At 38.7% G+C, this 24,156-nt stretch overlaps 1 protein-coding gene across 2 annotated transcripts; it reads right to left on the bottom strand.

The window, feature by feature from the left end:
• Positions 1 to 1,784: 1,784 nt before the first annotated feature.
• On the bottom strand, positions 1,785 to 22,729 carry LOC108672403 (serine/threonine-protein kinase 10). 2 transcript variants are annotated; one of them, XM_018160048.2, is made up of 21 exons: positions 22,428 to 22,729; positions 21,397 to 21,606; positions 20,975 to 21,064; positions 20,609 to 20,672; positions 20,143 to 20,273; positions 19,586 to 19,719; positions 19,087 to 19,270; positions 18,584 to 18,670; positions 17,938 to 18,109; positions 15,128 to 15,192; positions 14,353 to 14,576; positions 13,642 to 13,780; positions 12,945 to 13,024; positions 12,046 to 12,394; positions 9,168 to 9,407; positions 8,602 to 8,853; positions 8,213 to 8,407; positions 7,759 to 7,977; positions 6,501 to 6,636; positions 6,273 to 6,376; positions 1,785 to 5,959 (listed from the first exon to the last, which is right to left on the bottom strand). In XM_018160048.2, exons 1-21 carry the CDS (start codon positions 22,578 to 22,580, stop codon positions 5,834 to 5,836), a joined length of 3,354 nt encoding a protein of 1,117 aa, XP_018015537.1. In that variant the 5' UTR covers positions 22,581 to 22,729; the 3' UTR covers positions 1,785 to 5,833. The 2 variants fall into 2 exon arrangements, with proteins under 2 accessions (XP_018015537.1, XP_018015536.1); XM_018160047.2 differs by having other exon boundaries at positions 16,414 to 18,109.
• Positions 22,730 to 24,156: the final 1,427 nt, after the last annotated feature.

Here is a 24,156-nt window from a genome sequence, read left to right on the forward strand (position 1 = left end):
GATGGACAAGAAAAACTATAAATATAGAAATTTATAATGAACTAGTTCGTAAGCGACGAGCTGATTCGTTTTAAATAAACTCAAAAACAATCTCATTAAAAAGTTTTCAACTGTATGAATTGAATCAAGGAACAGAAACAAATTTTTACATAACAGTAACATGTTTTTTTTAAAAATTAAAACGTTTTTTTCTGAGAGAACAATGTTTTATTGTCACAAATAAGGGTGGCAGAATCATTTCGCAATTACCTTGCTACATTTTCTAGCTTCATTTGATTTACCAAAAGATAAATCGGCAGATTCTGAAAGGAAACACTGTTGATCGTACGATTTATTCATGAGAAAATTTTAGGTGTAATTTATGGTCATACTCACTTACCATTTACGACGTGTAATACACGATTGTTCCCACGTACTACTTATAAAATGCAATTATTTACTACTGACCTGATCCGTAATCACGTGTCATTCGTTGTTCGACCCACTAACTAACCATTGATGACGCGAAAGTTACACAAACTTCACTTACTCCAATTAATGAATTGGTCAAACCCTAAAATACTGCTAAAATAAAACGTATTCAATACTATAAACTGTAAAAATACAAGAAAAGCGCTCACGACGAACACTCAATTCCGTCCAATCGACGCCAACTCCATGCGAGCACCAGAATGTAGTTCACGCTCTCTAGCATTGCGGCGAGCGCGCTTGTATATTCGTTGGATGCACATAATAGCCGATGATTAATCGGCTTGTGTGGCGTAGAAGTTAATGTGCGGGGAGGCTTGAGTGGCCCTCATTAATTATGGGCCGAAGTGGCGCCACAAGTCTGGGCGCTCCATACACAGATTGCGCTTCGCCTTCCTTCACGCAAGACGAAGATTGATTTTTGCGGCGTTAGGGCTATCGACGCCTCGGAGTGTCACTTCGACACTCGCCAGCAGCCGACTCAAGAAATACATCAAATATTCACCTACTTTTAATAGGAGCAAAGGATTTTTCATTGCAAATTTAAAGTAAATATTTATTACAGAGGACATTTTGGAACGGAAACTTTGATTGAATACGTCATTCATTCGTTTTAATAAGTAAAACGATTGAGTTGCAATGATTGTATCTCAGCCAGTACACAGGCTTAGAAAGGTGCAAAAATACGTAAATACGTAATATTAATAAAAACATTCGTTCCACTCTTTCAGTTTTTGATGCAATGACCCATATTCCACGTGAACCGCTGTAATTTACGCCATCTCTCTTATGAAGCGCGGCGTTAAGAGTCAATGCGGTCAACCGTGACGCCATGGTTGAACTATAAACTACCAGTTCAACCATGCGTGACGCAAGCCAAGTTGTCTCCTAAGAGAAATTAAATTCACTTTAACTCCATTCGTAAAAAAGATTACCGTAAGAAATTTTTATTGATATTTCCAAGATTTTTTCAAAGTTTAAACATTAAGATGAATTAGGGAAATTTTATATTACAATGCTAAATTTTACCACAGATCTTCGTGAAGCGGTTGCCTTCTATGCCTCTTTTCGGGATGTTCATTTCACTTTACATTTATACTCCCCTGCTGATCAGTATATCAGTCTACGTGCAGCAGATGCTATGACTTGAAACTAAAGGCAGAGCTGGGCATTCCGCCCTAAAATTTGTTGTAAGTCAAAATAACGCCTCAAACCGAAAATTTCCAGTACAAAACAAATTTCCCCAATACCACGATTTATATGACTGTTACGTGATCAATGAATATCAAATGTGAAGAGGTTACAAAAAAGACACATTATAATACTTCAGTATATTTGCGATACGAATGTTAACATTAATTATAAACTCTATCGATAGTGACGCGAAGAAGTAATTGTAGCGCTTCAGTCGTGAAGATATGTACACACGTTCCAGAATAGCCTTGGACACACTAAGTGGGACAGTAATATTCCAGAGGACTCTCAATTATGGTCAGTGTGGGCGATAGAAAGTTTTGGGGCACTGCCACAAAACCGGCACTACTGTAACAGTAGTGGTATTCGTAGCACCAGAATCAATACCGAAGACCGCCAATTGAACTAAATACATGATAAAGTTCAGGACCATTAAACTAGCACTAAGTTTCCTATTAGTCGACCATAAAGAAAATCTAAGCACAAGTTTACACAAAATAGTTTTGTGATATATTTCAAGACATTGCAGCACGAGTTGCAGTGAGAGAAGGCAGGCAACAGGAGCTCGCCGACACTTACCGAATCCTAATTTTCCTAGAATTGCACCTTGCGTCATGACATGAATGCGATCATTGCCATCATTACCTTATACACCGACATTAAGAATCAGTTGAGGTTTTACGAAGGCCATTTTAAAGCAGATAGTACACTAATGTGTTATAACCAGGTGTAGATTATAGACGTTTTCTACAAGGCCCATGATTTGCAGTACAATATTGACTCCGTTTTGAAATTTTGTATGCATCCATAATAGACCAGTATAATTTTAAGCTAATATTATTTCGTTGTCGTAACAAATTAAAGAGGTTCGGGCCAGGAACAAGATGCTGCGTTTACAAATGTCTTAGCCAGTTTTACCAGCATTGATTAGTATACATTTTTCTAGCAAATACATAGGAGATAGTAATCACTAGCGAATACAGATACGATACTCATAATAGCAAGAGGAGAAATCGACCAAACTTACAAGCTCTGAATATATATATTAATAAATATACATACACGATGGAAGAACAAACTGATCACTTGCATAAGAGCACGAATCGAAATAGGCCCGTTCAAAAACCAAGCATTCAATCAATTGCCAAGTAATTCAAACTACTTGGATATTCTTCGTAGCACCGCTTCTCGGCGCTTGAAAATCGAATTCTCACCTAAATTCTAAAGCTTCCTGAGACAAATGCGGTGGTGTGCACTGTGTTCTTATCTTCTTACTTGAACTTTTCACAACAAACAAAAGTAAGAAGACAATACGGGTAAATGAAAAATACATCTTCAATTTCTTTGGGACCACGTTCAAATCTATGCAAAAATCAATGGTGCAAAAGGTAACGTCACGTCACTCCAACGCACAGTTGGAGACCCAAGTCATCCGGATTAATGAAATAGAAAACGGTACCTCGCCCGTGCGATGAAACTCATAATACAATTGCACAAATGAACTGCAGAAAAAACTTAGCAATCAGTAAACACGGCGCTTCCGAAATAAGCAGAAAATTAATACGAAATGTGACACTATGATATATTCAAAGCAGCAAAAAAACTCCAAAACAAAATCCAAATTTCCAGTCCAAAATCAAAATTTCAAGCATAAAGCAACAAAAAGAGTTTTGCCTCACAAAACCAATACTAAACTTGAGTATAAAATTCCTCAAAATCAAAATTCAAAGCAATACATAATCGCCAGGTTAGCGAAACAAGATAATATAGAAAAGTGATACATCATGTCTGCAGTTTATCCACCAGATTTAAGACGCTGAAACTTCACATTGAACATGAACAAACATTCAACTTGAAAAAAGAACCACGTACGTAAAGATTCAAAAGTGAATACATAAAAGTCTTCTAATTCCTATTTAAAGAATGTACAACTTGAAAGTGTGACACACCGCAGAGCTAATCCCATAAGCAATTGATCAGATTCTCTCCTAAAGACAAGGTCATCTAATCGACTGTCGAAATAGGAGTAATAGTAAAAGCATCATCCGTTTAAAAACCCTAATGGAAGTTACATCGATGCAATTGGCACGACTTTAGTTGAGCGTGGCAGCGGTGTCATGGGACACTCCTTCAATGGTATCATGAATCTATTTCACAGTAAACTGAGTGAAACCAGAAATTCTCGACATGTAAAGCTCAACATTAAGTACCGAAACCTCCGTTGTTCATTTCTGAAAGTCGGAGACAGAACTGCAATGATCTTCCAAATCTGTAATGGGCTATGAGAACGAATAGATGGGTGCGTTGCAAACAAACAATTTAGACGATGAAAAGCTCGCAAAACAATAATTTGAAATGGAGATTCAGGAGATAAAGCGATGGTAAGGTCTTATGATGAGATGGCAGTGAGGAATAGATGCGAACCATGGAAGAACTAGACAATCAAAAGACTTCGAAAGAGGAAATATTGCAGAAGTAAGCGCGTATGAAAAATAAAGAGAAAATATACATAAGAGATAACAAAAGAAGGTTACTCGGAAGAAGATAAAGAACCGAATAATGAACGTTCATCTGCTACCAACTGACAAAGAATAACTTGAAAATAAGAAAAGGAAACCATTGTGAGCAAGTTGCTGATAACAGCATCTTGCACTTAATAATTCTAACATGTACAAAATGACGCGCTTTCGATCAAAAGATATAGACAAGTCTTGATGAGTTTGGCTACAAATGAGGCGCATAAGAAGGCAAAATCTACTCCACTCATAGCAGTATCTTTGGAAATGTTTTTATAGAAACGATGTACGCTCTATTGAGGCCACACTCGGAAAATTATGAAGATTAATTAATATGAGCTTAATAGCTTATACTAATTACTAATTATTATAAGCTTTACAGCTTCTCCTAATCACTAATTAATATAAGCATCCTCTAATTTCACATTAATTCTACATACGGCAGCACTCTCGAATAAACAATGCTGCGTTAACAGATTTTTCGGATAATTAAGATTAGATATTAAGACAAATTTATCTAGATGCAAATTTTGGAGAGTGCAGTAAACGCACGCGAAATATATGCACGTTCGAGGCACGTCAGGACAAATATTACATTAGGCACGCTTGCATACGTGGGCGTAGACTGGATACGTCATATTGTACGACAATACCTTCAATAGAACTGCAATCAAATATAGCAACAGATATAAACTAAAGAAAACTAATTATTTTAACTCTAAAAACTGAAGAACAAGCACAAGGTAGAATCACGTTCTTTGTAAGCTAAGGGTAATTAATTAATCTACGTAGGCCAATCATTTCACAGACATTGGACGAATGTGAGCGACCGCAAGCGGTTCTTTCGATGCATCGAGACACAAATTACAAACATCATATACAATAACTCCGTTGTTTGTGCGCGCAGGCTTGCCACTTCGCCGTTTGATTCTCATTGAGCAATAAAATTTTGAGTCCCAACAAAAGGAAAATCAAAACTAGTGGAAAAAGCAGAAGTCGGGGAATAGAAGTATTTTATAATGGAAGTTATTATTTGTAATAATACTGTTCATTCTCGGAAATGAACTATTTTCAGACAATTTTTTTGCCGCCAATTCAGCAACATAAGAAGAGTATTTCATGGTACTGAACATAATACGTGAACTAACGAATCAATCACTGCATTAGATACCCGTCATTGAGAAATTTGAGAAATCCTGCTTACAAACTGCTGGGAAGCTACGTTAAGGGGTAGAATTTACGCCAAGCGAGATCCAGAATACTAAATATTTTACAAATAAATAATTAAATTATACTCAATAATTTTGACTCGGCAAAGGAAAGTAGAAACGATAAGCCATACTTGTCAACAGATTACTATTCCGAAAAAGCTTGAAGCTTAAAAATCTAATTAGTTGGTCAAATTAAGATTTCTCAGTTCCTAAGAGGCCCGGAAAGTGGTACCGATGGTGCAAAGAAATCAAATACTTCTTCTCAGACTTCAAGCGACATTAGAGATATCTTCACCCATGCCATACAGGAACTCAATTTGACTGGAACTAAAATCCGATAGTCGCGTCCTCGGTGTTGCGATCCTAATCAAAACATGAATGTAATTATTGGGCTCCGAAATAAGGTCGGAGATCTGCACTGATATGGTGGCGAGGACAGCGATGCTAGTAGGCGGTGGCGGTAGGAGCATCAGCAGCTGACGAGAGGAGAGTCGTGCCGTTGGTTGTGAGGTACGCGCCGTAGAACTCCTCCTGCTCCAGCAGCTGCTGCTCGAACTCGTCTTCTAGTTTCTGTGCAAATATATCTTACATTGGCAGCGAAACATAATTGGGAAAGAGAAAAATATTTAAAGCAAGTTGAAAATCGGAAGAGAGTTATAAATGTTTGTTAATAATGTTGATAAAATTGACGGAAATTTAAGCATAACCTTCAAATAAAGGTTACAGGGAACACAGTACAAGACAAATACTACCTGTAAGTATACTAAAAATAATAAAATAACTCATAAAAACCAAGGAGATCCATCCTATCACACACTGTCTCGGCCTTCTTATAACTATAGGGATGTCTGCCATCAAGGTAACCAAAATTAAAATAAGTTACCTGTTTTCTGGGTTTGAGATTATTCTTCCAATCTTTGAGTTCCTTCTGGTACTCTTCCTCTTGGGCTTTCAGCTTGAGTGTCTCGTGCTCCATAAGCATCTTGCCTGTCAGACCGAGAAGCAGAGAACAGTAACGTAACTGAAGCACACATTGCAATGAAATAATGTAGGAATAAATCAAGTCGGTAAATAAACTATGAATAGTGATGATAAAATAGTAAGATCTTACGCTTCTCGTTCTGCATTTGTTCCAGCTCCTTCGCGTGGGCCTCGGTAGCGGCCTGCAACTCCTCGAGTTGTTTTTTGTGCTTCTGATCAGCACGTTTGCGTTCAGCTTCATAACGGCGACGTTCACACATTTGAAACTGAAACATAACAAATGATTGAATATGAGTTGAAACCGAAACTTTGTCATGACATTAATTTCAAAGTAAGAAATAAAACCTTTTTCTTACTTTTTCACGTCTACTCTCAGACCAGGAATCTACAGTGTTCTGTATCGACCTTGATATAAAATGTATGAAGGTCGACCTTCGAAGCACATGATAACTGCCTATGTTATGATAGGTATACTTTTATTAGTAAATTACCGAATTCTTGAAGAAACGAAGAATTCGACGAATGCTTTGTAGAACTCTTGCTTGATAAATTACAGCAAATAGCGAACTTTCACGATAAGAGGACAGATAACTGGAAATAATAGCATAGATATGCCACAGCAGTGACCTTAGGTTAGGCTCAAGTTGGAACGTTGGCAAAGCGCGACAGGTGACATTTTCACCATCCCTATTTTGAAATGAAAATGAACAGGAACAGGAACATGAAAAGGAACATGCATATGAACAGGAACATGCATATAAACAGGAACATGCATATAAACAGGAACATGCATATAAACAGGAACATGCAAATAAACAGGAAGGGATCCCTGCGGGAAGGATCGCTTTCCGTGGCAGGGCCAAGGCTGTTCAACGCCCTACCAACTACCAAGGGATCTAAGAGAGGGGGAGTTCACCCTGGAGACCTTCAAGAAACAATTAGACGTGTTCCTGAGCATAATCCCAGATCGACCTCCCCTGCAACACTACCAGTGGCGAGAAGCAAGCAACAGCATCGTGCATCAGGTGGCCCAAATGAGGGCGGATGAACGATAATCAGAGGCGTCGATCCATCGTGGCCTGGGACTGCTATGTCCCAAACAAATACTAAGGATACTAAGGAACATGCAAATAAACAGGAACATGCAAATAAACAGGAACATGCAAATGAACAGGATCATGAAAATGAACAGTAGCATGAAAATGAACAGGAACATGAAAATGAACAGGAACCTGAAAATGAACAGGAACCTGAAAATGAACAGGAACATGAAAATGAACAGGGACATGAAAATGAACAGGAACATGAAAATGAACAGGAACATGAAAATGAACAGGAACATGAAAATGAACAGGTCCATGAAAGTGAACAGGAACATGATAAAATACCTTGCGCAGTCGCTCTTTCTCGTCCTGATGTGATTCAGGCAGGTTGGTGGTGCTGATCCTCAAGCTCTCCCTGAACATGAGCTCCCTGGCTTTCATCTCCTGACGGATCCTCTTGGGCATGGCACGTCGCTCAATGGCCTGACGCTTGATCAGCTCCTCTTCACGATGACAGTTCTGACGCCTCACTTGCTCCAGTTCCTTCTCGTGACGCAGCAACATCTGACCGCAACAATCATCATTGTTAGTTACTAGTTTACAACTTTCCTAATGTGCATGCATAAATAGGAAAAATAATAATTCAATTCAATGATTACAACCATTTCTTAGGTTCGCACGCCCCTCTCTAAAAGTACTACGTACTATATACTTAAAAATTTATCTTTTCTACTAAACTAATGAACTGAAAGAGTGGATGCAATGGAGCTAGAGGGTCAAGAAAGGATGCTCATCATACCTGGTGACGTTGGAGGAAGAAGATATCTTTGAGTTGTCGTTTGGCCAGTTGATGTCTCTCGTGCAGATGACGTTCCTCAAGCTCCCATAGAGCAGCTTCTCTCGCCCTCAACATCTGGTGCTTCTTCTGCAGGAACTGCCGCTCCAGAAGTGCGACGTGAGCTCTGTGCTCCTCAGACAGCCGTTTCATGCTCGACTGGTAAACGGCAGAGAAAACAAAACGTTAGTCTCAAACTAGGGGACTATTTGAAGCTACAAAAAGAATTAATAGGATCATTTTAAACAAGACAGGAATCTAGTCATGGTCTCGACTCAAAATTGTACATAACAAACGGAAAAAAATTTTCTGATGATATAAAAGAATAAAAAATATAAAAATGTTTGGTGCACCTCATGATTTTGGTGCAATCTTTCTAGGAAAGCTTTTTCCCGCTCAGCTTGATCGCTCTCCAGGTGTTCCTTGCGACTCCTCAGAGCTTCCTTCCTCACATCCTTCGGCAAAAGGTCGACCTCCTGCTTGAGCAGCTTCAATTCGATCTTCAACGAGTCGCGGAAGGATCGTAGCTCTTTCTCCTGGTCAGCTCTGATCCTTTTGCTGGAACTCTTCAACTCAACTTCGTGCTGGGCTTCTGTGCGCTCAACCTGAACGCGGTAACGAGGCTCAGGATAACATCAAGTTCAGTTCGTTCTGGTAATGTTAGAAAATTCGCTGCAATGCAAAGTTTGGTTAACAAATTTATTATAATGAAATGATAACATATTAGTCATCTTATTTATTCGAAACGAATTTGTTATAATGAAATGATAACATATTAGAGTCATCTTATTTATTCTTATTCTCGTACTTAACTTTATATTATACAAATAATAGAAGAATTGTCAAAGAATATCCCAGCAATGATAGGAAATCGATAAGATAAGTTTAAATATAATCTGAAGCAGAGGTTTGAACTCACCTGTTGTTTTTGATGTCTGTTGAGCGTGTCCACGTCGTTGTCGTAAGTTCTGACGAGCTGACTTCTCTCAGCCTCAAATTTCCTCTCCTGCTCGATCCTGGCGTTGTTGGCTTTGATGCCGAGCTCCTGGAACTGCTTCTGCTCGATCTTCTGCAGCAGCTTCAGCTCGCGGAGCTCCTGCTTGCGCGCCAGATGGCCGGACGTCATAATGTTGCCTTCTTCGTCGTCGCCGTAGATAACCTGTTCGGTAGTCGTTTGCTAAACCAATTGCTAAATTCAATTGCTAAACCAATTGAAATTGTAAAATATGCGTTCAGAACCAAAGCACATAGCTCACCTTAAAATAACAGCAACGAACGTTTGATAAGCAAATGTAAATTACGAATTTTGCCTCAATTCGAGGGAAAACGTACGCTATACGGCTCAATGGTCAATTATAATAATAGTACCAATGAATATTCATCACAGTTTATGTCCCAATATCAAGCCCAAAGCCACTTGGTAGAGTAAATGCATCAACAGGGCAAGATGCAATTGTATGCTAGAGGAGACAGTGCAGCGCGTAATGTGTAGGAGAATGATAACTTTATATAAACATAAAAATACATAGGAATGGATTGATATGAAAAGATATTTTACCAATATGGGTTTTGACTACGGCATGACACAAAATAATATTTAGTAATTACACCAGACACAGTGTTCAGTTGTTTCATCCAATTTGGAAATTTTGCTGAAAGACGACAATTTTGAAATGAATCGAATGCATGACTGAAACCTGAGGTCGAACTCCGAAGAAATTAAAACCCGAAATTCATGCAATGCAGACTACGAAAGAGATAAGAACATAAAGTCACGGGGGTCTTGATAACCATGCACATGAATAAATACTAAAAATTTTATAATTAAAAATCATATTGATAAATGTAGAGATGATAATCCTACAACAGTTAATATATGAATCAGAAAAACATGATCATTCCTTATAAGCACTACGTTTCACATTTACGTTTCGACATGAATCAACACGATAGGGTAAGCCGACTTTATAATAATTCAGTACTAAGAGGGTTCACTAATATATTCCTAATCGGAACTACAGTACAGAAGCCAGGATTAGGATGGGCGTGCACTCGGTAAAACTCACGTCATGACCGTTAGCCATTACATCGCCGTGCCAGAAAGCGTCCTATGGTTAGCGAGTGGTCATAAAATAAGCAGTTGAAGCAGATTAAAAGCACAAGAAATACGCTCGAAATCGACTAAATATCAATTGTCTAAGGTGGAAGTACTTGCTTTGTGTCAGCTTTATAAATAACTTCTTCAGTATTAAAACTGGAAAAAAATTAAGGAAGGTTTTGGTGTTCTCGACTGATAACAAGCAGTTTTAACGTGAACTAAGCAAATGTATCCTCATCGCAGCTACGCGCATTGCGAAATCAGGAATATTCTAAACCTCCTCAACAGCCGCTGCTCCTAAAATATGAAGTATACCTTTATATTCCCTCACAGCTTGAGACAAAAATATTGTCTTACTACGATTACTTCGTGATATAAAAATAATAAGCAGAGTGCGGTAAGTCTCTACAAAAGGTTTACCGATATTTACCGGTACATCAGGTTTATTGACAACCATATATGGAAGAAACCATAGCATCCTGATCTAAGAAGCAAAATATTTGTGCAGTAATTGTACCGTCGGGTGATGAATTAAAAGAAGGAACAAATAAACGTGACACATGGCAAAGCACGAGCTCACCAATTCCACATAATTAAGTCCCAGCAAATAGAACAGAAATCGCTGAAGTGTTCCTATCATATTTTGTCACCTAAGAAGAAAAATCGCCCGGTCGTGGTAGAATTCTACCAAAAAACTGATACAATATTTAAGTAATATACGGTAATACTAATCACTAATGAGGAACCGTTCATCTCAAGATGCTTGGTCACTTCGCCATTAAAGGCTTCAATGAGAGAGGGAGAAGTAACTACACTCTAATAGTCTCATTCAACATCAATATATAGTCTCATAATAATAGTAATAGTCTCATTCAACATCAAGTCCCAAACGTCTATACGACCCACGCCACACGCACTAAAGTTCTCCATTCCAATTGGGCCTAAGTGGCGCCTCGTAGATTCAACTCAACATGGGCACTATTCAACAGTTTCGTGCCAAAGTGTTTCTTACTAATACCGGTAGCTGTCTCACATCACTGAGCTGAATAAATGGACTAAAGCTACACTCTTGATTTTTAAAATCCCAGTGTAGACAGTTCTTGCTGAAGTACAAATTCCCGGTGTTGTAGGTACGAGGCATGTTTTTTAAGTAAGGACCGTTTTGGAATTAAAAGAAAACGTGCAAAGATATCGCAATCATTTTATTTTTACATGAAAGCCTGTACCTTTAATCTACTTTTCTACATAATTTCCGTGAATGCTGAGGCACTTGTCACAACTTGGCACCAGTTTTTCAATACCGTACCCTCCTGATAAAATTCTGCCGCCTGACTTGGAGGTGAAATTCTGCTGAAAAACGCCTAAAATTTCTTCTTCCTGACGAGTCAGGCGGCAGAATTTTATCAGGAGATAATCAAAAACCGGTGCCACGTAATGACAAGTGCCTCAACATTCACGGAAATTATGTAGAAAAGTAGATTCAAGTACAGGCTTTAATGTAAAAATAAAATTGTTGCGATATCTTTGCGCTTCTTTTTTTAATTCTAAAACGGTCCTTGCTTAAAAAAACGTATCTCGTATTATCTGGTGTTATTGGGGTATTCCGCTTAGCCAGTGAGAAATTTTTCTCCGAGCCAAGTGTAACAAATAAAATAGCATAAAAAGTTTCACTATTGGGCACGATGCCCGTAACATTTACCTTGCTTGTGGTGGTAGTCATGACGACGCCGTCTATCATGAACTTCCTGGTGCGCTTGCGCGTCTTCTTCCTAAGAGCAATGCTCTCATTCTCCTCTTTGGTGCGGCCGTTCTTGGTGGCAATGGCCTGCCTACTCTGGCGTTGACGATTGACGTTCTTCAGAGTCGAGTCTTCGATCATAGACTCGCCAGCCTCGCTGCGGTACGACGACGTGTCCGTGGACGGCGACCGGCCGGCGGTCGGGTGCCGCAGCACGACCTCCTCCTCGCTGCTGCCGCCGCCACCAACGCCCGTCGGTTTGCTGTTCTCCTTCTCTGAGCTCACGGTGCTGATACTGTCGCTGTCCGACCTGTTATATAATTGCTGAATTTCAAAACAAGCGATGGCCTTGCATCACTACAAAATAAAAATAAAATTATTCTTTGACCTCAAGAAGTAGCTTATAATAATGATAATGATAATAAAACAGCTAATCACTCAATGTTTGAGAAATAAATAGCCAAAATTTAACCATATTTTCCACTCGGAAAAACGTATGGGGACGGCAAGTAAGATTGTTCTAAAAACTTTTAAATTATATATAGAACATAGGTATTGAGGTTTGACAGTGAATAAAAATAAATACTTCTTGATACTGATCATGGAGAAGGCAAAAAACAATAATTAATACCAATTTTGGAACTGTTTTGCCTTCAAATAAATACGGACAGACTTCTAACGAAATATAAATTATGAAAATTTTTCTGAAATTCCCAATATCATCATCGAAAAGTTATTTTAGAGGCAAGTTTTATTATTTAACGGCGTTGGCGTGCTTAGGTTTCATCATTCATTCCGAAGTAATCAACTTGAATACATTCTGTTGATTTGCGTCAGCATGAGAAGATAAAATCACCGACCTGTCCTCGAGAGCGTGACGCGCAGCAGTGACAGCCACAGGCGCGTCTCGACCATTGACCGCATCCGCAGACTTGGAATGCTGGAAACAAACCAACCTGAGATTTACCTGAGATTTATATCAATTACTTGAGATTTAAGAATTATTCAGGAAAACCTTGAATGAAACGAATGAACACAAATTTATTTCAACATGAACAAATGAAAATTGATATAAAAAATAGAATATGCGAACTTCAGTATCGCAAGATGACGGGAAGACAAAGATTGTGAAATAGCAACATTGATTACAAACCATGTCGAACAATGATTATCAAGTCAACGGTAGCAAGATGATGCATCTTTTCTGAATAGATAATGATAAAAATGGTAATGCTGGAATACTACAGATTTGAAAGTTTGAAACTCTCAACAAAGAATCTTTTAAAATAAACTATAATTGTTGGAGAGATCGATATCAAGGATTGGTGTAAAAAATATGCTCTTTTGACGATTCAGATCAAGTGAAAAAGTGAAGACTTGACACTTTTCATCATGAGTTATCAAAAGAGTTTGCTCGCGCTTGAGTAAGTCGTGGCATGCCAAGAAGCCGGACTTCCGTGGACAATTACCTACTATTAATCTGAAAACAAAACTCAGCCCCACCAATCCCTGTTACTCAGGGAGCATAAAAACTAAGTGAAATAAACTGTGTCATACCTTGTGAGGCGTCACGAGGGAGTCGACGTCGGTGTCGCCCAGAGTGGTGCCCTCGATGGTCACGTGCAGAGCGTCGGGAGGCGCAGGCGAGGTGTGCTCCGCTACAGGCACCACTGAGATGTGCGTCTTCCCTGCCACTCTAGGTACAAGAAGCGCAAAATGATATGATAAAGGCAGAAAAAAATTTATAACGCGTGGTATGGGTGTGGTTACAAGTATGAACCTTTCGTTCGTAGCCATGGTTCGTAGCCATGAAACGAATTACTTACAATTGTCCCAAAAACAATGACATTATAAAAAGTAAAACTATCGAAAAAAACGTAACAAAAGAGTAAAAAGTGAAAAAGCGGGAATGAAAACAAACGCAATAGTGAAATAGAGCAAGCGCATTTATGATTATAAAAATGTTCAACAAAATTGATTTTTGCGAAAAAAAAAAACACCAGAAAAATGAAGGTGAATCCTCAGTCGATAATTAATAGTTAAAAAGGCAGTCGGACAGTAAAAAATTACTTGATCAATGAAATACCGTATTGGATTAGACTCGTCTGTTCAGTAAAATGGCGTGGATCGTATTCAACATCGTATCAATAAGCAAAGCAAGAGAACTATTACCGAGACCAATAGACTCTCAAGCGCTAGAACAACAATAATTAGAGGCTTGGTTCAGTTTCAGGTCAATTGATTATCGCTAGACCGGCGCAGGCGTACCTCGTAGGCGACGCGACATCGTCGGTGTTGCTCTCGCCGTCGAGGGTGTGGGAGTGCGAGATGACCACCTGCCTGGGACCGTCCACTACCACCACGCTGCTGGTGGACTCGTTCAGGGTGGAGTCGTGCAGCAGGGACTGGTCGGGGGAACTCGTCTCGTGGTGGTCGATCACTTCATCCAGCAGCTGCACAGCCTCCTCTGCAGCAAGGGTGTAGCTCTCGTCCTGTAGAGTACAAATCAAGTATATCGTCCATGTATCATTATAGGACAAGGCACAAGGCATTTTTTCGTCACCTTTCTTTTTTCGTTAATATTTCTTTTTTTAAAACTTTTTGAACTTTTCGTCAATGTTTAGAAAGTTTCTGCCCAAAATGTATTGATTTGCCAAATAACTTCTAAGTATGGAGTTCATTTATAATTTGGGAGTAAATAAGAAGTATTGGCAAGGTTGTTGAATTTCCTTCGTGTGGAAACCATGGGGAAAATTTGTAATAATATAGCTATTCCGGTGGCATCTAACCTACTTGGCAATTGTAAATCGCGCTGTAGATAAAATTTTCTTCAAGCGATCATACAGCTAGACGCGATCAACAGCAATATATGTATACGCGTACCAAGCAATCGTAAAAAAAATTAACTTCCTATAGAGTAAAAAATTTAATGAAGTATTTAGAAAGAATGAAATCTAACAAGAAACCACAGGAGAGATAAATTTCGTTGTTGACCGTCACTTTATAGTTCAATATTTGAAAATCGCCAGCAGGCACTATTTACCCCCAGGGGAGGGGCGCGAGGGCTGTCCAGGGGGGTGGAGGTAGGGCTCTCGACCACACCTGGGCCTGCATATACGAGACAACAATCAGAACCCAGCAAATTATATGTTAATTATAGCCTGCAGCAGACTAGTTCTGACGTATAATATAGAGAACTCTGCTAAAGAATTGATATCACAAGTGAGAATATTGATCACGAATTGAAGTATAATACAACTTTTGACATTAAATAATAACAGATATTTTCACTGCTCAGACCTGGACAAGAGGTCGCCTAAAAATTTATGATCTAAGGCAATCGCTCAAGTGATAGGGTATCATGCCAGTCTAGTACCGCATCCGATAATGAAAAATAGTCTTCAGAATATTTAAAAAGTAACAATCAAATTTCAAGTTACATAGATACAAAGTACACAAGTAACTAGAATATCAATCCAAGAAATGCCTCACAAAGAACCAGTGTTTGGCAGTAATTCAGCTACAGCTTTCTTCGCTTCAGTAAAAAATTTGAGGCAGCCCACCTGTCAATGAGACACCCCAGAAAACTTGTGACGACTAGTAAACGGTACACTTAGATTTAAATACACGCACAAAAATAAGGTGATAATAACGGGAAATAATTAACCGACACAGACCATAGAAACGCCACAAATTTTTTCTTAATGTTGATCGCCTCGCAGAAAATTTTATAGTAGATAAGAATAAAGTCATATACATAATTAAACACGAGACAGTAAAACTCGCTTGACGGCGAATTGAGATTCTTTTAAACACACGAAACCCACTCAAGGAAATTTAGTGTAATTAACAAAAAAAAAAAAAACACATGAAGCCCCATATAATGAGTACCGGTACATTTTATAACAGATTTAATCATTGCGGTGGATATGAACAATTGAACATTCCTCACAATCACCATCTTCATCACATCTGACGGCCCTGACAACTACTACAGCCAAATAAAATTCAACTTTTACTTAATTTAAACTTGACCGGAATCAAAATGGCTGAAATTAGGCAAAAAAAAAAAAATCATCACGCAAATACAAATAATGAAGAATTGCGCTCGAGTTAATTTAAAAAATTTCGTGACTTACATCATGTATTCTGGTTTCAAAAAAGATAAAAACTTATTTGCCGTTATTTTTATCAGATCAAAATACAATGATCTATAAATATTCACACAAGCTCGATTTTTTCATGTTTCGTACATAAACGTTGTTTTGGGTAAGGTAAAACCTCTGAAAGTTTTTGCAATGACATCTCTTCGAGTCCGCGATGTCATACCTGAGAAGGTGACAAGCGACTGCTGGGGAGGTGGGGTGGAGGTGGGGGGCGTGGGCGTCTGAGGTGTGGGGGTGGGGGTGCGAACGATCACCGTGCCTTCACTGCCTATGGACGCAATGATCTGAGCGACAGGCACATCAAGGGTCCGATGATCAGCCGCTGGGGTGATAGTTTGAGGCATCAAGTCAGCATCAGCATCATCAGGAGCATCAGGGCACACAACAATCGAGAGCTCGTTGCTGGGAAGGTCGTCTGGTGATCTCTGGCGAGTTTCTGCAGGTTTGGAAGTTGATTTCGTCGGCAAAGAAGGCTCGGCATAACCGTCAATTATCTCTTCTCTGTCCATGGTATACAAGGACTCGTCGAGCGCATCGTCGATAGAACCGCACACGTCAAGTGCGTCAGCTATAGTGCCTACGTCGTGATCGAAAGCTCTTATATCAGGCATGGGATCTCCGATTGAAACGACAGTGCTTGATGGTTGGCAATGACCATCTTGAATATCTTTTGGAAAACCATCACTAATAATGTGTGTTTTGGAAGTAGAGTCTACTATCACAGAGGGTGGGATTACTGGAAACGATGAAACATCTTCATTTTCTTCAATAACGAGCTTCTCTTGGGGCACAATATTGACCGTTTCAACGGCCATGTCATCTCCAAGAGTCGTGATGCTAACCATGGATGTGTCAGCAGTAGACGTACTAGCAACATCAGCGGTAGCCACACACACAGAAGCAGACACAACTGAAAGCGGAAGCGCCATTGACTGCTGTGGAGCATCCAGAGGAGCTTCTGGAACAGAGACACTCACGCCGCTGCTAGAGACTACAGCAACAGGAACAGAAGTAGTAGAGTAACTAATGGGAGAGGAACAAGAGACTTCAGGGGAAGCGCCACTAAGCACAACATCACCGCTGGAAGTAGGGATAGCGGTTGTGATGGTTGAATCAAAAGCAGGGCTTGGAAGAGTCTTGGTAGTTGGTGAATTAATCAGCGGGTCATCAGGCACAAGTTTTGAGTCAGAGTCACTCAAGTTTTCATCCTTACCAGTTGGTGGTGAATCAAATGTGTCATCGTTTTGTGATGATGAAGCTACTACATCAGTCTCCACAGATGGTGATAATCTAACAGATGAAGTCACAGTGGCGATATAAGCAGCAGGAGAAGTGACAGGAACAGATGAAGGGGATTGCACATTATTGACAGATGACGACGCACCAGAGTCTGGGGGTGACGAAGAGACAGTTGTGGTAGTAGGGACAGATGGAGGCTGAGGAACCAAGCCTTTTGGGGAATCTGAGGAAGCTACAGGGACAGAAGGTTGAGAAGAAGGATCAGGGGACAAAACAGGCGATAGAGGAGACACTGAAGGAGACACGGGGGGAGGAGGAGACACATCAGCAGATGGTAGAGGCGATGGCGCGATGACATTCAAATCAATGGATGGACTGGTAACAGGTGAGGCTATCGGGGCCGAAGTGGCAGAAGATGTTACTGCAAGGGACGAAGTAACGGCAGTACCAGGAGTGATGGTTGGAGTGGAAGATGAGGCAGGGGCAGGGAATGTGGAGGGCGTTGTGACGACTGCAGGAGAAGGAGTGGATGGAGCAGGACCCTTCTTGGAAGGCGCAGGAGGAGGAGGAGGAGCGGGTCCTTTAGTAGCCCGTCTCTCTGTAACGCCCGTCGGGGTAGCCTGGAAAGCAACGAGTTATAGTTACAACTTGGAAACTCACTTGGCATTTATACTACGTCCTGAAGATATATAACTACGCATTTAGTACAAAAATGAACGTGTATTATGGATTAACATGGATTATTTGCAGCAACTTGCCATAATTTGGCACCATTGAAATTATACTAAAAAAAACAACATTGATGCAAAAAGTATGCGGGATTTTCACACGAATTTCAGCTGCTGCACACAAAAAATTATCAGCATCATGATCGAAAGTCAATGTAAGAATTTTTCCTCATGGCAAATCAATGCAAAATCAGGTTAATGATAAGATGGAAAACTTCCAATTTCTGATCAGCCATAACAGTATAATCAGGTAACCCTGTACCGGTACTATATCAACTAATGTAAATAATGACGAAAATATTTGTTGAAAAAGAAATGTAAGCAGATTCAATAGGAATTGGTACAGAAAGCCAACTCTGGGCACACCTCCTTTTGTTGCTTGCTAGCGATGCTCTCGGAGTCTTGGCTCAAGCTGTGCTGGTCGACTGAATCAAGACTGAGGCGCGATGCCCGCTGTGTAAGCAAGGAACAAACAACAATTATCTTCATATCCCAATTGAAAAAGAAAAAATGTGTTTACGATTTGATAACAAACTAAAACAACATTAAAAATTAGTATGTTGGCACTGGATTGCTTAAAATAAGTTATAAAAGAGATAAGAAGTCTGATAGTGTATAGTCAACTTTTCAAGTAGTGTAGTGATAACAAAGAACATCGGATAAAAATCGCAGCATTGGCATGACACAAAAATGAAGATTTTATAGGAAGCAATTCTAACACTACGGCATCAGAACTTCAGGCCAGTACATATTAGACTACCTATCATTTAAAGGATGGATTTAAAGTACAAATCCATAGAATTGTGTTTCAACTACTAAATGCAAGAAATACCTAATGGTAAAAGGAATAATTTCATCAAGCAACTGACCGGATCTTCTTCAACATCCTCTTCGACCACATCAGCCTGGTACTCAATGAGCAGCGCAATGATGTGCTTGGCGTTTTGAGGCTTCTTCACAAAAGGATGATTCATGAGCTGGCGTGCGTCAGGCCGCTCATCAGGGTTCTTCACTAGACACGAGGCGATGAAGTCGTTGAAGTCTCGGGAGAACCTGCACAAATATTTTCATATTCAGAACCAGACAACAAATTTAACCAACAAAATCTTTCAATGGATTAGCAAAAAAATTTGTAAATAAAATTATGCTATACGTAAATACTTGATGGAGATTTTTTATCAATCTCTTTTCCAGCTAAATTGCATGCAGGACAAAACCCAAAGGAACATCGAAAAACAATGCCATGCATTCTTGAAGCAATCCTCAATAATGGACATTTTGCAACAAGGAAATAGGTACGTAATGGCAGCACATTTGATGGGACAACCTATTTTAGGAGGTTCAACTTGATGAACTCCAAGAACTCACTTGCTTGGGCAGTCTAACTTTGGTGGATCAGATTTCTGGATTTTGAGAAGAACTCTGAGCGGCGACACCTCGTGGTACGGAGGGTCCATTTGAGCGAACTCTATGAGTGTGATGCCCAGGGACCAAATGTCCGCCTGAAAGCAGAAAGAAGATTGTGTAGACACCATTTTAAAAAAGAAGATCCAGAACAAGGAATCCCAACATTCTACATTATAACATTCAAAAAAAAAAGGTACTGAATAATGTTATTCAATATCTCTGTCATCACATGCCATGAAAACTAGATTAGGCACCTAAATATTTCACTTGCTCATCGAAAAGGTAGAGCTAATTAGTTACAAGCCACAAGCAGAGGAATTTATCCTGGTCTCTTAATGTAAGATTATTAAACTAAAAATTTGTTAAAAATCAGTACACCTTCTCTAAGCTTAGAAATTGATGCACGGTCATGATTAAAAAAGATCAATATAGAAAAGATCACCATATCATTAATTCGTAGATTCATTACAGTATCAAAACTAATTGTGTTGTCATCCATCATAAATGAACTAGGGTACCTTGTAATCATATTTGGAGTCAATGATCGTCTCGCACTTTATAACCTCAGGGGCGAGCCAATATGGCGTCCCAATAAAGGTGCCGCGCTTGTCCATTGTGTTCTTGTTCTTTGCTGACACACCAAAATCCGCTGCACATGAAAATCAATGTAAAACCAATAAATATTTTTTGTGTCAGCAGAGGGCATTTGTTGGTGTAATTTGGATTTAACAGAGAAATTTTGCTAAATACAAAGAATATTTACAAAGAATACAAATAAAAATAAATATAAAGAATATTTGTATTGTGTGAGTAAAATTTGTAATTTTACACTGAAATTATTAGAAATAAATGCTGAACATTACAAACATTTCAATGCATCAGTGGTCACAAGCAGCATAGGAGTTTATTAGGAGACAAGATGTGATGGGCGCTGCAAAGTGACTGTGACAAAGTGAGTGAATAAAAGAGCACTCAAACACTCACCCAGCTTGACACCTCCATCAGTTGTGAGGAGGACATTGCCTGCCTTGATGTCTCGGTGAATCACCTGCAGTAATAAATGCTATTACGATCCAGAAATGAATTACATGCTTCCATGAATTGTCCATGAATAACATTTGCACTGGATAAACATTGTTTTCAATCTAAATTTGAAAGGCTAGTATTCATATGATTAAATAATAATGGATCATGATGGAATCATAATTTTGAAGAACAAAATAACTATCCAAACTACTTTTCTAGCAAGGATCCAGTAATCATGGACATTTGTTTTTGCACTAGATAATGAAATTTGACAAGCATATGCCATAAATCCTAAAGCTAGAAGTTAAGGTCATGAGAACTTACCCTATGCCTGTGGACATAGTCTAGAGCCTGAAGTAGATGGTGGGTGATGTAGGAAATTTGTTCTTCTGTCAAGGGGCGATCAAGATCAACCTGCACAAAATTATTTTACAGTATTAAAGTGCACCACCCTAATATTTTCATGTGCACTCAATTCAATAAAACTGAAATTTTGCTCATTTGATTAAGCAGCAAGCAGTAAGACAAGAACTCAGTAAGGTTCTTATTATATAATAAATCAATGAAACATAAATTAAGATTTCTAAAACAAAAATATTAAACAGATATAAAAAAATGCTAGAACAGACAACACAACATCTACTGCTGACAGCTTCAGGAAATGTCTCAGGAAATGAATGTTAAATTTCATCAATGTAATGTAAAAATAAATTAAAAATGGACTATGACTATGATTAGGAACTGACCATGATGCTGTCCACAGCCCCTCCATCACAGAACTCCAGGTACATCCAGAGACATCCCTCCCAGTGGTACGCCTCCAGCAATCTCACAACGTTTGCATGCTGACATTCTGCCAGAATGTCTATTTCCACCATGAAGTTGTCAAGGTCTTCATCCTCCTCTAAGGCAACCTTCTTCAGTGCTGCTAAAGTTCCATTGTGTATATTCTCTGCCTATAAAAAATCAAAAGAAGAAAATTTCAGGGTAAATAAATGCAAGTAACTGAAATTTACACAGCAAAAATTTTTGGAAGGATGAATGCTTGTGTTGCAAAGACAGACCAAGTCAGTGATGTGAGAGTAGCAATATTCAGTGATTTAACCTTAACTTAATACACACATGTCCCAATTGGGACCTCTCGTATCTGCTTGTCACATACATTCAGATATATAAAGTTATTTTGCACCAAACTTTTGTTTCAGTTATTTGGTTAAGAATTTGAAAGATTTTTACATTTTAATTGGCTGTACTTGATGTAAATAGGCACCAAAAATGTGATAAATTGTGTCAAAGGACGTTGGTAAGGAATGTCAGAAATTACTATCATACAACAGAAGCTGAAATCTATTTTCTACCTATTGCCAAACAAATGAAAAGATTGATTTGGTTGGTGAACACCATTGTTCTAATGATATTCTTGTTAACTAGGTACAATATCTGGAAGCAATTCAATTCAGTAACATTATTAATGTATTACAGAAATTTACATAAAACACAGAATAAAATTACCTAACTCAAAGCATAAAATTACCTTTTTTTAGTGATTGAAATACACAAAATTCTAAGGCTATCACAACTTATCTTCAATTTAATGAGTAGATAAAATTCTCAGCAACAAGCTACAGGCATCCTCAATTCAATGACAATTTTACCTTTGTTTACATTTACAATGACAATTGTATCTTTTTAACATAGGTACTTGGAAAATGTAGTACAATGAATATGCAAAATATATACTATGACACCTTGACACCTCTCACTAAAATATTCTTACCTTATAAACTTTACCATATGCACCATCACCAATTTCACTCTTAATGATCCAGACATCTGCTGGGTTTTGTATTTTAACATTGTGGTAGACTTTCTTCCTCTTCACAGAAGAGGTGCTTTTGAAGATATCTTTTACCTTGGAAAACAGTGCCATGATTGACGTGACATTTACAACCTCCTCAACCTATTTATACCATCTAGATACTTGGGTTACAACAAAATGTTTGAAATGAGAACAACAACATGATGACAGAACTGGCATAACACAAAAACTAGTTTTCCTCTGGGAATGAACAAAAAAAACTGAAATAAAAAACGGACTATTAATAGCATTATTGTCATAAGAAGTAACACTGCTAAGCCTGCTAAGGCCTAACTCATGTTCAGCAGAAACAATTGTTCCATGAATCAATTTTATTACATTTCAGATAAAAATGTTCTCCTATTCTATTTTTACAGGATGGCAGAATTTGTTCTTTCAGACAGGTTTGATTGAAGACCAGAGAATTAGTTTTACTGAATCAATAATATGATAATTGCACATCAATAATACGGTAATTAATGTAAATGGCAATATCATATCAATAAAGGAAAAACAAGTAAAAATCACAGAAAATATCATTTATTCTACCTCTACATCATCTACAATGAAAGAGGAGGACTTCAGAGTACTGTTAGTAATGGATGAGTACGCTCTGCATGCTTCAAATGTTTTGAAATGAAGTTTTATTCCCATTGTCCCGAGTAGCCCCGACTGACGGGACTACTCGGGACAATCTTTATTTTGCGTCTGGCACCTTAGGAATAGCATATGGAATTTTTTTGACAATGCCATTCAATAGCCCTGGCAAAGAGCTATAAAATGAGCTTAAATGTTTTTATGAAATGTTTCATCGTAAGAAGTTATTAACAGTTATTAACAAAAAAACGATGAAATCTGTCCCGAGTAGCCCCGGTTGACGGTACCTATGTCAGAGTGGTGCAGAATTTTTTAGCAGTACGGCGGATGATGCTAGGCCATTCAATCACTGGCTGTTTCTCCTGAGGGCTGATTGGTCTAATTCAATTGATTCGTTCTGTCTGGTGGCTTTTGGCTGCCTATATGATTGTCCAGAAGTGTTGAAGGCTACGTTCCGGAAGGCAGAAATCATGATGGTTCATTACATCCAGGGCAGTGGTGTTCTTTGGCCGGCAACCTCCTGTGCTTGTGCACAATAGACGGATGGGCAGTGATGTGGTCTGCCAGTGTTTGCTGCATAGACGTTTTCCTGGGCATCCCAAAAAATTGAAATATAAAATTTGAAGTAAAATGCATTATGTGAATTCAGTTTAATTTTATCAAAACTGATTGGCATCCATTTCCTCAATTTAGTAAACCGTCACCAATATCATCTTGGATTAGCTGTTTTGAGCCTGAAGAGCAGTTTCTTGCTGCTTTTTCGGACCCTCCTACTGACCAAAATATAAAACTTCTTCATACAGTGCAATGTAAAGTGCAAGTAGATTTGCACCATTCATCATCGATTTTCAGAAATTCTGAAAAAATGGAATCAATGCTGATATTTCCTTTTCACTTCATTCAAAATCATTTGAATCAGCGTAGTTCAGAATTAATCAGTAACTTATTCAATGTGGCAAATGTTGGCTTCATGTACCTCCTTACTGATGAGCCAATATTGTGTTGTTTTCCATTATCTGGGAACTGGCATTATAGTTGACAGCTCCTGATG

This window comes from Hyalella azteca, unplaced genomic scaffold (genome assembly GCF_000764305.2).
Source record: "Hyalella azteca isolate HAZT.00-mixed unplaced genomic scaffold, Hazt_2.0.2 contig11722, whole genome shotgun sequence".
Lineage (NCBI taxonomy): Eukaryota > Metazoa > Arthropoda > Malacostraca > Amphipoda > Hyalellidae > Hyalella > Hyalella azteca.